The sequence below is a fragment of the Rhincodon typus genome, chromosome 25 (assembly GCF_021869965.1).
Source record: "Rhincodon typus isolate 14 chromosome 25, sRhiTyp1.1, whole genome shotgun sequence".
Lineage (NCBI taxonomy): Eukaryota > Metazoa > Chordata > Chondrichthyes > Orectolobiformes > Rhincodontidae > Rhincodon > Rhincodon typus.
The window spans coordinates 37,993,937-38,007,887 of NC_063356.1; the positions used below are offsets into that span (position 1 = coordinate 37,993,937).

Here is a 13,951-nt window from a genome sequence, read left to right on the forward strand (position 1 = left end):
AAGGATTATCCTTGTATGATGCCAAATCTTAAAAGGTTTCCTTCACATTATTGTAAATTCTTGTGGTTTAAGAGATAAATCAGGCAGATGTTTAGATTTCCACAAGGGTCTTACAAAGTGCAAATTCCTCCATTACCAGCGCTATTAATTTGCATCATTTTAATGGTATTACTATTAATGACATACCAGTGAAATGTAAGTGTTCCAACAAATGCAGAAGACATATTTGGTAAGTAATCATGTTTACTTACATATACTTCCAGTTTAGAAGCTATTCCTCATGGAAATTAGGAATTTATCTGTGATGGTGGAGTAGATAAATCCCGAGTAGGATTGCAGACTGTGGAAATGTTGGAACTGATCCATTTCGGAGCAGCTACCAAGCTGTCCGTCCTTGTGGATATCAAAATGTAACTCAAGCAGCATTCCAGTGCTCTAGAGTATATTCATCCTTCAAGCCAGTCCTTGCCGTCAATATGATGACATTTGTTACGTCAAATGGGCTAAATAATACTTATGTCTAAGCTACTTCACAAAAGCACTGTCAGAATCATTCAGTGATCCACAAAGGAAGTTGAATGATAGATGAGCAAAGCTTTTCTAAAAAAAAACTTTGATAACATTTTAAATATTTTTGAACATTTCTGAATACTTTCCAAAACATTTATAAACTTAGAACTTTTATCAGTTTTTAAATATATTTAAATATTTTTAAAATCTTGTGTAAATTTAGCACTAGCAATCTTTGAAACATTTATATAAACCACTAAAAACTTTTTAAAACATTAAAATATAAAAGAAAGTGTGTAGGGCATTTTAAAAAGACAAGCTAAGCAAAACAGTTTATTTTCAATACACTTGCCTTTTTTAACTTGCTTACAACAAAGAAAATGGCTGTGCATACCCAATAACTCACTAAAAATTCCCAGATTGTTTCTATTACCAGACCACTTTTCTGAAGTCCAGCAATTAAGGAACAGAAATTTCCTCCAATTAAATATTGGAAAGACAGATACCAGTTTACGGTCCCCATTCTCACAGTCTGTTGTCTACTGACTCCATCCCTTTCCCTGACAACAGACTGAGATTAAGTCTGTTCACAATCTGCACCACATTTGATCCTGAGATGTGTTTCCAAACTCTCATTCATGCTGTCACAAAGACCGCCCATTTCCACTTCTGTAATTACAATTGACTTTATCCTGTTTCAGCCCATGCTGCTGAAATCCTTGTCCATGCCTTTGTTACCTCCAGACACGGTTGTTCCAATAAATTCCAGGCAATTCATCTATATTGTACCCTCCATAAACTCAAGGTCATCCAAACCTCTGGTGCCAGTGTGTTAACAGAGCAAGTTCTGTTCCCCCATCACTACAGTGCTAGCTGACCTAAACTGTCTTCATGTAAAGCAACAACTTGATTTTTACATTCTCAATCTTATTTTCAAATCCCTTGACAGCCTCTCACCACTGTGTTTCCATAATCTCCTCCAACCCCATAATCCTCAATGGTATCTATGCTCTTCTAATTCTGGCCTTACACATATAGTTCCAATTTTAATCAGCCAACCACTGGTGGCTGCACCTTCAGTTATCTAGTCCCCAAACATCGTAACTCCCTCCATACACCTCTCTGTCTCTGCCTTGGTGTCCTCCTTCTCGGTTGTTCTAAAACCTATCTCTTTGACTGAGCATTTAAACATTGAGAGTAATATCTCCACATGTGGCTTAGTGCCATAATGTAATGGTCCTGTGAAGTTCCTTTGAAAGTTGCAAAGCATCAAAGGTGCTATATAAACACTACTGTTCAGGTGTCACAACTTTAGTGAATAAGACATCAACATACTTCTCAATGAGGTATAAGTGAAGGGTCAACAGCTTATTGATAACAATAAATGCAGAACACCTAAAAAGATTAATGTCTTGGTATGGAAGGAGCTTGCAGAGGCTCTGACTACAAGCAACACTGTCCCACCAATTACACAGCAAAGTCACAAGAAGTTGATGGTTTCAACATGACCTGTTGGGGTTTGTACAATTCTTGGAATTTTTTTTTGAATTTTCATTTTAAGATTTACAAGGTTACAAAACTATAAAAACCATTCTTTTTTACTTTTTCTGTATTTTTGATTGTGGACTGAAATAGCAAAAGGTCTGTTATAAAAAACAAAGATGAAATCTTGGGATCTGAGCGATGTGGGCTATGGTGAGATGCATGGTTGCATCAGGTGACAAGTGAGAAGCGTCAAGATAATCTTTTCCACTTTTAACAAACAACATAGCAAGACTCTCACTGGGGAGCAGTGTGTTTCCAGTTGACATCAATGAATACTTGTTAAGGTCCTTGTTGACAGGCTAACTCACCTCATTAATATTTCAAAAGAGCAAACTACACATTGGGGAACCAAAACATGGAAACCAGAGAGGCTGGTTACTCCAAACAATGACCATGCTGGACACCAAGCACCAATATTTCAGGGCACACTCCATGGGCACCAGGTACATGCACCCTGCATCCAGACACTTGAATCTGACATGTACCAACTTCAAAGAACCTTAATGGAGCATGTGACATTCACTTGCAGAACGTATCAGCAACAATCATTGTAATGCTGCAGCAAGAGTACTTTGCAGTCAGGGTCACACACATGCATCATGAACTGGACAAGGCTGGATATCCAGACTGTTTTCCTGGTACTCACTCACTCAGCCTACCTGAATGCTTACAGCAATCTCTATTGTGAATTGCCTTGCTTGCTTTTTCCACTTTGCTCCCTCAGCCAGATATACCAGGCTCATAGTACTGCTGCCTTGCTGTGCTGATTAGCACAGACACAAAGCCAGGAAGCTTGCATAGTTGTCAGGTGACCCCAATCAAGTCAAGGGGCATAGCCTTGTTCAGGGGACCCCAGGACAATAAGTCAAGGGCAGCTTCTGATACCAGTCAAGGCCTGTTCAGGGATGTCAAGAGTCAGGATTCTCTCCTCATGCAAGGCGAGTAACTAAACAACAGGCAGCACACCATCCAGCCTGACTCTGTTGCCCTATCGTGGGCAGTCTTCCTCCTAGATTGAGGCAGAGGCAGGTATAGTGGAGAGTGAAATTTGGAGGACAGCTATTACTGTTGGTGCAGATAGGGAGATTTCCCAAGTGAGTGAGTGGGCAGCACAAAGGACATGCAGAGTTAGTACCAACTTTCTGCCAACCCTGTAACTTTGAGCTCCTCCAAACATGAATTCTGTGTCACTAATTTAAACCACTCCACGATTGATAGCTGTTTGGTCAGCTGTCTTGCCCATAATCTCTGGACATCTCCCCATTACAGTTTTCTGCCCCTCAATCCTCTTTTAAGATGCTCGTTAAAATCTATTTTTCCGAGCCATTGGTCTTCTGTTCTGATGCCAGTCTTTTTTTTTGTTGTCCATTCCCACAAAGAACTTGGAATGTTTTGCTAGGTTGAAGATACTATCTCTGATGCATTTATATAGTAAGAACTGCCAATGCTGGGTCTGAATAACGCAGTGTGGAACTGGAGGAACACAGCAGGCCAGGCAGCATCAGAGGAGCAGGAACGCTGACGTTTCAGGTCGGGACCCTTCTTCAGAAATAGCGTTCCTCCAGCTCCACACTCTGTTCACCATTTCTGAAGAAGGGTCCCGACCCGAAACATCAGCTTTCCTGCTCCTCTGATACTGCCCGGCCTGCTGTGTTCATCCAGCTCCACACTGTGCTATATAAATGCATGTTGTAAGAATAGTACGTCATTGGCTGTAAAGCTATTTAGCATACTGAATCACAAAAATAAAGGGTCTGCTGTTCTTTTCAACATTGGTGTTGCTTTGCATTCCTTAGTGTTTCAATTTAAAAGTTGTTGCCAGATCAATATTTTCATGCATTTTAAGTAGAGCTGCAGTGTTCTCCAACTCTGAAATGAAGTGTTACTAAGGAGGGATAGGAAACATGCTACAACGAATGCCAGATACCTGACAATCACATTACCCGAATACAATTTTCTTAGGGGCAATTTAAAAAACTATAAGCTGATGGAAATCGTTCAAGTGAATCAAGTAGGGTTCAAATAAAGCTTTGGCCATATACAAAGCATGCAATAGGGCTAGAACAAACTGTCGTTTTAGCTTAAGTAATAAAACAGCTCACTCCATTGGGAAAAACTGTCCCTGACATTAATAATCTGGTAAGAAAGTCTCCAAAGCACAGTGGTGGCAAATTACCCTGATCTGATGCTTCTACTTCAAGGCAAGAATGCTCAGATGGTCCCAAGAGATCTAACTTGTGAAGTGTCCGTTTACTCAATGCAGAAAGCTTATCTCGGCTCACGACAGGACCAAATGTTACAGAAGAGACCATGATACAATTCCAATTCGGTCAAAGTGATAAGCAGCTTTAAGACTGACAACTACCCGACATTTACCGAGTTGACCCAGTCGTATTAGTTTGTGGGCTCATCAATATGGAATAGGCCACCTCAAACAGAGAGAGCATACTTCTGGTCTGTCAACATGCCTGGCTAACTAGATTTGTATATAGCCCATACGCATTGTGATCCCTGAGATTAAGGACTCCAATCCCTCAGTAAGCATTTTAGGGGGGGGTCGTGGTTCTTGGTGTACTTGTGGGAAAAAGGCAATCCTTACTGAGACTACTGACGATACTCGAGGAGAGGTCTGTGGTGCAAGCTCTCTGGAAAGCACTTTGATCAAAGCACACAAGGCTTCTCCCAGAGGGACAGATAACCTATCTAGAACAACAAATGCTAAAAAAACCATGCAGCCACTTATTCTAATGAATTCACAAGTAAATGTACATTTAACTCAAGTTTATTTGTAAATATGTCACTATAAAAATGTAATATAAACCTGATTAAGACTTTCCATCAAATAATTAAATTATCCTGAGAACTAGATTGGTGTGAAAATCTCAATTGATATTTAATCTCTTGTTGCTAAATGTACCTAATACTGGACAGTGTGAGAATGTAGGAGGGAAGGGCAGTAGTCCAAATAAAAACTTGTCTGGGCCACTAGGCATTACAGAATATTGCTCTACTCAATACAAAGAATACATTAAATACAACACCACATTTTCTTAAACAGAAAATCCTGCCTGCATGGTCATGGTAACTAGTTTAAAAACAATGGAAGTAGGTAGTTTCTTCTCCACTCTCAGAAGTCCTGCCGAATATTTTCTTTGTTTTCATCCCCTTGTGCTTGTTTCATCTTGTTTATTTCACTCTCGAGCTGGACGATTGCTCTCTCGATCTCGTAGTTCTTGCTAACTAATGTGACCCAGCTGAAATGACACAAAATGAAGGGCACTGTTAATTGTTCAAGTGGCTGAAATGACATTTTGTTTTTGTTACATTTGAGACTTACTATCCATTCTCTTACAGAAAGATCAAATTATACTGCTCAGAAAGGGACCATCAGTGCATTGCACTAAGCTGCTACATGTCCCCTAGTCATCACGTTCAAATCTGATCCTTTTCTGAATCAATTCTTTCTCAGCATATGTAAAACCAAAATTGTAAAATTCAATTAATTTTCACAAGTATATACTCAAGGATTGGTAGCACTTAAAAGGACATAAGAAATAGGAAAAAGTAGTAGACTATGTGGATCCTCCAGTCTACCCCATCTCTTAACATAGATGACCTACTAACTCATCTTCACTTTTTCCCTACATCCCAAGACGACCTATTATGAATGTTAGAGTTTACAAGACAGTTGTAATTAAAACAATGCTCTTTAACTGAATGAATAATTACGAATTCTAGAGATCCGAGTGACATGGGTTGAATCTCAAAACAAACAGAAACCAACGGACATCAAATGACAATTCTCACAGCTTGACACATTAACTCTCGGTAAAGGGGCAGCTGCTTTATAAGAGAGAGGGAAATAAAAGCAATTCCTGCCCTGTGGAGAAGGAAAGCAACTATTGTTATCAAAGTTAGCTACCAAACAGGGTTCTAGAGAGTTATCTTTCTGAACAAACAAGACTCCTGGAGACTGAAGAAGCATGGCTTCACTGAGATGGGCCACGCCGGTGCAAGTTCACCCTAAAAGATACCAGCTGAGTGAATTGACTTTCAAAAGATAATGGGAAGTTCAGCCTAACATGTTAGGGTGAAATGAGCTAGCTGGACAGCCAGGAGTAACTGTGGACCTTTGTGATGCTCCACACCTGCTAGAGGTCAAATATACAACAGAAACAATATAAGGCACATCTCAATTGTGTTACTTAGTTAGTTCATGCAAAAGTCGCTTTCTTTAATGGAGTGTATTACCTGCTTGTTAAGTAGTGCTTGATCTATGTTCATTTTACTTTACTTGTAAAGTCTTAAAACATGCACTTTTAATCTTTGGTTATTTCAATCACTAGAAAATTCATACTCTAAAAAGTTATTGGTCTGTGGAGATTATAGCACCCTTAGAGTCCAAAGGTTTAGTGATCTTAGCCTTGAATATACTCAAGAACTGAATGCCTATATCCCTGTGGGGTAGATAATTCAAAACACACTCAATCCTTTGAGTGAAGGAAATTCTTTTGTCAATTCTTCAGATCTAAAATGATCAGCCCTTTATTCAGAGATTGTGCACTCATGCTGGGTAAACAACCTCTCATGTCTACCCTGTGAAACCCCTCAGAATCATGCATGTTTCAACAAGATCATCTCTTTCTCCTTGGAGGAAAGCACAGCTGGTCTAATTAGTAAGTTTGCCAACAAAGACAAAGATTGGAGGAGTTGCGGAGAGTGAGGAGGATAGTCAGAAGATACAGCAGGATATAAGTCAGTTGGAAGCCTGGGCAGAAAAATGGGAGATGGACTTTTATCCGGACAAAATGTGAGGTGTTGCATTTTGGAAGGTCAAGTACAGTCAGAAATTATACAGTGAATGGCAGAACCCTTAGGAGTATTGAAACGCAGAGGGATCTGGGTGTGCAGGTCCACAGAAAACTGAAGGTGGCAGCACAGGTAGATAAGGTAGTAAAAAAGGCTTATGGCATGCTTGCCTTCATTGGAAGGAGCATTGAGTATAAGGATAGACAAGTTATGCTGCAGCTTTATAGAACTTTAGTTAGGCCACACTTGGAATATTGCATACAGTTCTGGTCGCCACACTACCAGAAGGATGTGGATGCTTTGGAGAGGGTAAAGAAAAAGGCTTCCAAGGATGTTGCCTGGTATGAGGGATTTTAGCCATAAAGAAAGATTGGATAGACTGGGTTTGTTTTCACTGGAACGCAGGAGGTTGAGGGGCAACCTAATAGAAGTTTAAAAGATTGTGAATGGCACGGATAGAGTGGAAAGTATGGGGCTTTTTCTCAGGGTGGAGGGGTCAATTACTAGGTTCAAGGTGCAAGGGGGAAGTTTAAGAGATGTGCGAGACAAGTTTTTCACACAAAGGGTGGTGAGTGCCTGGAACGCACTGCCAGAGGGGGTGGTGAAAGCAGCCACATTGCAGCATTCAAGAAGCACCTGGACAAATACATGAATAGGAAGGGAAGAGGGATACAGATGTGCCTACAGTCACATCTCCTTTCTCAGTACCTGCCTACGGAACTGGACCAAACCTCAGCAAAAGACTCACCTTCATTCCCCTGCGCCCAGGCATCAATGAATTCCTTTCGTGTTTGGATGTCGCACTTTTTTTTCCGGCGCCTCTGCGCCCATTTCTTTAGCCGCGAGTCTAACCCACCCTCCACAGACCCCTTCTCCCGCCTCCAATACACCACCCCAAGGCCTCCTACCCTCCCTCGACCTCTTCATCTCCAACTGCCGGCTCACCTCATATTCCGCCTCGGGAGCCTACAGCCCGATGGCCTAAACATGGAATTCGACAGCTTTAAAATCTCCCCACCCCCAGCCTCATCCCATGACCAACCCTCCCTCTCATCCCCGCCTCCTTGATCTGACACAACCTGTCCTCTCCCACCTATCCGCCCCTCCCACCTCACTGCCCAATCCCCACCACTGCCTACTTGCACTCACCTATCACCATCCCACCTACCTTCCCCAGCCCCACCCCTCCTCTCCTCTATTTATTTCAGAGCTCCATTCCCCCTTCCCCCATTTCTGAAGAAGGGTCCTGACCCGAAACATCAGCTTTCCTGCTCCTCTGATGCTGCCTAGCCTGCTGTGTTCCTCCAGCTCCACACTGTGTTACCACTTGGTTCACTAATGTCCTTTAGGGAAGGAAATCTGCAATCCTCACCACATCTGACTCCAGGCCCTCTGCAATGTGACTGCCTTTTAAAATTCAGGAGCAATTGAGGACAGACAACAAATTCTGGCTCTGTCAGCAACACTCACATTCCATGGCAAAAAATAATATTTGGCCTACGACCGAACTTATTTAAAATTCAGGTAAAAAAGATTCTTCACATCTTAGGGAATCACTGAACCTGGGAATGAGGAGAGGAAAATGTCATTGAAGCCAAAGATCAGCCATGATCATGCTGAATGTATAGCAGGATCAATGGGTTGAATGGTTTACTAGTCTCCCAAGTATATAAGAACACAACATAACTACTACCAAGAGGCCACCTCCATAGAGCTCTCAGGATCAGTATTCATTGTGAACGTGCTGTCACAAGATCCATGCAGAGTCCTCCTGTCCCCTCATTAGGCCCTTCATGGATCATTAATAGCTCTCCATCACTGAGGTGCTACTGTTCACCAACTTCTTGCAAGATGGCTTGGAATTGGTAACCTGTCGGGCTGCTGACCTGACACCCTAAATCTACAAGAAATGCAGGAAATGCTTCGCAGGTCAGGTAGAAACAGAGTTAAAGTTTCAGGTCTGTGACCTTTCATCAGAATCTTAAATGTACAAGTTGATTCCCTGCCCCTACAAACCAGGAAAGTTTGCCAGTGCTTTGCTCAGTAGAAATAGAGACCTGTTTCTTCAGTGCAGTACAGCTTTTCATTGTTTTCTAAGTAGTTTGAGGTTCATTTCTATACATGAATCCCAATAATTTCATAAAGGTCAGTGGACCAGTTTAAAGTGATAAAACTGTGAATTATGAAGTTGAAGTTTCAGACATCTGGATCCAGTATACAATTAGACCTTTGGAATCACTTTGCAGTGTCTTGAAATTAGAAATGACTTGTACTCCTAGAAATAAAATATTGCCGGTGACAGGTGGCACCTGTAGATGTCTAGAAAACTAATGATATTCAGCATAATTGAGAGATGGTGAAAGTAATGTTCAAGTGGGCAGCAAACTCAGACAATCCTAGAGAGAAATTAAAGCTGCTACAATGTTTTGTGAAAACTGCACAGCTTCTGAATTTAGTTCTTGTATAATTTTAATGCAACCTAAACGTGACATTGACGAAAATGGCCAAACTGTCAAGAAGATAGTGCCAAGTCACAGTCACATGTGCAAAGTTCACAGATTAGGAACAACCTCAACCTTTTCTAAGTACAACATTAAAGCAACCAGAAGCATATTATCTATTCTGTAGCATAGAAAGCTATTTTCTTTCCTCCCTCCAATTCCTTCCCAATCCTCCAGCTTTTCACTTTGATCCAGTTACACTCTTTCCTCCATCACCAACCCCTTGTCCACCTAGTCTGTTTGCGTTTAATTTCCCATGGCTTTGAACTCAGGTCAGTCAGTCATTCTGCGTACTGGAGTCTGTCAATTTACAGCAACTGTACAAGTGCATCCCATCACAGCTTAGAATGCAGATGGGCCTTGAGTTATACATTTACAGACAGTACAGATACAGAGTTACTATTCCACATTGGGTGATTGAACAATCTAATTCATGTGTGCTTGTAAGTGCCTCATCCTTAAGGATTCAGATTTTTCCTAAGTGCCATTGATTATAATATGCCTTAATATATTTCCATCATTAATACAATTAGACGCAGTGCTTGAACTATTTTCTTGCCAAGCTTTGTTACTTTAACAATGATAACAAGATATTTTAGCTTCATTGTTGAACTTATCACTGACAATGATCCTTACAAAATTTTCTATTTGAAAACTTAAACCTACAGTATTACTTTGATCACCATTTCCTGGAATATTTCACTTTTAATTTTGTCAGATACCCAAAATGGAGGCCATTCTTCATTTGTATTGATAAGCAACAAGACCTGCATTTGCCACATCATGGGTTCTCAAACAGGACTGCTGGAAGTTTTGTCGTTGGGGCCTACAGAGGTACACAGCACCTACCCCTGGAAGGCCCCAAGTAAAATCAATGGCTCCGTTAATCAGTATTTACCTCATTTTTAGTTTTTACTAATAGACTATAGGATGACACAGCACAGGTTAAGGTTATAAAGCTGGTGCCATTTCTTCGAAAGAGCTATCTAATTAGATCTACTTTCTCACTCTTACTGTCTTGTAATTTCTTTTACTTTTTCCCAGTATGTATCCCATTATTCTTGGTGTTACTTTGAATTTTTTGTCACTCAATTTTTTAGTCCTTGCAAGGTCAAAATATTCACTGTATAGAAAAAAAACTTCTCCCTCTGTCTAGAAGACTTAGCAGCAGAAGTAGACCATTTACTCCAGACTATTTCCACAGGAGGGAAATTTGAAGTGACATATCTGAATAGATCAATTTTCAGATTTAATAAAACAAGTTACTGTACAAAAATCCTCACCACTGTCAGTGCCTCAACATCCATTGGCTATTTGAAATTCAGTGACTTTTGTTACTAGACTATCTTAGTCATAACAAATCTGGACGAGGATGAAATTTATGCTGTTGAAAGTTTGAGAAGATTTGTAGCTCAGGTTGTGGTTGAGGCTGTAGACTTGCTCGCTGAGCCAGTGCGTTTGATTGCAGACATTGCGTCACCCTGCTAGGTAACATCAGTGCACCTCTGGTGAAGCGTTGGTATTCTGTTCCACTTGTTATTTATACGTCTTGGTTTGCTGGGATGGTTGGCATCACTTCCAGTTCTGTTTTTCAGTGATTTGTACATCGGGTCCAGTTCAATGTCTTTGTTGATGGAGTTCCAGTTGGAATGCCAAGCCTCCAGGAATTTCCTGATATATCGCTGTTTAGCTTGAGCGATTATGGATGTGTTGTCCCAGTCGAATTCATGTCCTTCATTGTCCGTGTGTATTGAGACCAGTGAGAATACCCACAAACAATAAAACGTAATATATAAAATACCATGCAAGGACCGTGAGAAACACTATAGGCCAAATTGGAAGAAAACTGACAATAAAGGATGCATGAACACCAACTAGCCACCAAGAGACACAACCACTCTTACTGGTCTCAATACACACGGACAAAAGGAGGACACGAATTCGACTGGGACAATACATCCATGATAGCAAGGCTTAACAGAGACATGCCAGGGAATTCCTGGAGGCGTGGCATTCCAACTGGAACTCCATCAACAAACACATTGAACTGGACCCGACATACAAACTACTGAAAGAAAGAACCAGAAGTGATGCCAAAAACCTCAGCAAATGAGGCATATAAATAAGAAGCGGGACAGAACACCAACGCTTCACCAGAGGCACACTGACAATGTTACCTAGCAGGGTGACGAAACGTCTGCAATCAAACACACCGGCTCGGCGAGCAAGTCTACAATTTATGCTGTTATTGGTTGGTCTGGTGTGAACTGAGAAACAAATAAACTTCTGCTCAAATATTAAAGGGATCACTAAGCCAGCGATTTCACCTCTCATTGTTCTTTGAACATTTACAGCTGTTCTCTAATCCGATGTTATCTACTTACTTGGATTCCATTTCACGTAGTTTACTGCCAGCAGCGAGCTGGTCATTTTTCCTCAGCCAATTCAGGTCTTGAATCTGTTTCCTGAATCAAAGTAGAATTATATATGAGATGTATCCATAATCATGAAGTTTGTAACATAAGTAAAATAAAAATCATGTTCCTCAGGGAAGGAAGGGAGAATCAAAGAGGGCTTTCATGCCTGATCACCATTCAGGACACCCGATAGAAACTGCAAATCAGGGTGAGGACAAGTTGGGTCCAATCTGTGACAGCTCCGTGACCAACCTACTGACCCTCAGCAGTTATGCTCAAATGCAAACAATGGTCACATGGATGAGATACTGGAGACCAGATTAGATACTTCACTTACTTACGACTGCTACCTTCAGTGCAGGAGGAGAGAAAAATCATGTACAAAGGTGAAGGAGTAAAAGTTTTAACATCAACATTAACATTTTAATTGATTTTTTCCCCTTAGCCATTACATTAATACATATCCCCATGCAGATATTCAATTTGTATTAATTAATTACAAAAGAACTGCTCCTTGCAATACAAAAGCTTCTAGGAAACTGCCAACACATCCGAGTTTTGTAAACTGGGAGTGTTTTAACATGGAGAGAAGAAAACAATTGGGCTTCCAGAGAAGATACATCCCCACTGTGATGTGGCACAATACAAGAGATCAATCAATCTTACCTTCCTGGCTGTGATTGGAATGCACATTGTAACAGGCAATCATCAAGTTTAGAAGTGAGGTTTCAAACTTTACAATCTAGTCTACATCAATAAAATCATAGAATGATGTTTATAAAGCAAGGAGACCATTCCTCAAGCAAGTAATTTACTGTAGTATGATATCTAGGACCAATCCTTTGATTTGCTACTTTGGTCGCAAAAGGATTAAACATTTCATAGAATGCCTCAGATAGTAAAATGTTTTTGCATTTGACAGGCAGATCACTAATCCTTTTCGTAACATCTGCCATTCCCTCAATGCACGAGGGCCAGCAGCAGTAATGGTGTGCACAAGAGACAATTACAAACACAAATAAAACAAAGCACAACTCAAACTTCTTACCTCAGTCTCTGAAGTTCCTTCTGAGCATTTTCAATCATCTGCACCAGATTGCTATTATTGAAGTAAAGAAGTAAACAGGAAAAGAAATGTAAATCCTTGGGAAAAGAGAGTTTGATTCTCAGCTAATTTTGTCTGTAGTGGATGAAAATAAATTTCCTTCAACCAAATATTATTAAATAGGCAGTGTCTTTGGTACCATGACAAAAGCAGCTCCCTAGCCACAAATCCATTTCTCTCACTGGCAACTGTCTTGAGGCAATTAACATTCCCTGTACTTTTCTTTCTCCTAACCAATGCAGAAGCGGTTTCTTTTAACGGTGTGATTTTTTTGCATCATTGTGCATGTGGGGGAGTTTAAAGGGGCCATTTTTTGCAGGGACTTTCAAATTGTGGTGCAATTTTGCAATTTAGAAGGAACATGGCTTGAAATTTTCACTTTTAGATTTGGTCTGGAATCAAGTTTCTGACCCACACCCCCTCTACCACCAAGACTGCCTACTGCCAGCTCTGATTCAGCACATGAAAACTTCATGATTATCACTAGAACAGTCTATTTCAATGATTTATTGATGAATCCTCATTTGCATCCTCCTTAAACCTGATCAAACCAAACTCTGAAGTCTACATCCTAAGTTGCATCATGTACTGTTTACTTGCTTGTTTACATTGAAAAATCTAAAGTATAGGTGAAGAGTCAATCTTGTTTTCAAATCTCTCCATGGCCCTGCCCACTCCTTACTTCAAATCTCCTTCAGCCCCAACAACCCCACTAAAATCTCTGATCCTCGAATTCTGATCACTTGCACATGCGGGATTTTCAAACACTCAACGATATCTTCAGATGCCTACTTCTAATCTCTAGAATCATCCTCTTAAAATCACTCCGCTCCCATCTCCTTTAAAGTTACATCTTTTTTGACCAAACTCAGGATCATCTGTCCTAATATTTCTTCATATGGTTTGGTGAATCTCTCAACTGAGCAGCTTGGAAACTTTGATAACGAAGTGTAGAGCTGGATGAACACAGCAGGCCAAGCAGTATCATAGGCTCAGGGAGGCTGACGTTTCGGGCCTAGACCCTTCTTCAGAAAATTCATTTTCTGAAGAAGGGTCTAGGCCCG

The 13,951-nt window shown here is 40.7% G+C and overlaps 1 protein-coding gene across 2 annotated transcripts in view; it reads right to left on the bottom strand.

Moving 5' to 3' along the window:
• Nucleotides 1-4,821: 4,821 nt before the first annotated feature.
• bcas2 (BCAS2 pre-mRNA processing factor) overlaps nucleotides 4,822-13,951 on the bottom strand; it is a 35,756-nt gene continuing 26,626 nt past the window's right edge. For both annotated transcript variants that reach the window (XM_048611955.1, XM_048611954.1), the window contains exons 5-7: nucleotides 12,831-12,881; nucleotides 11,750-11,830; nucleotides 4,822-5,309 (exon numbers count right to left, since the gene is read on the bottom strand). In XM_048611955.1, coding sequence (XP_048467912.1) covers nucleotides 5,183-5,309; nucleotides 11,750-11,830; nucleotides 12,831-12,881 — 259 coding nt within the window. In that variant the 3' untranslated portion in view covers nucleotides 4,822-5,182. The remainder of the gene's footprint in view (nucleotides 5,310-11,749; nucleotides 11,831-12,830; nucleotides 12,882-13,951) is intronic.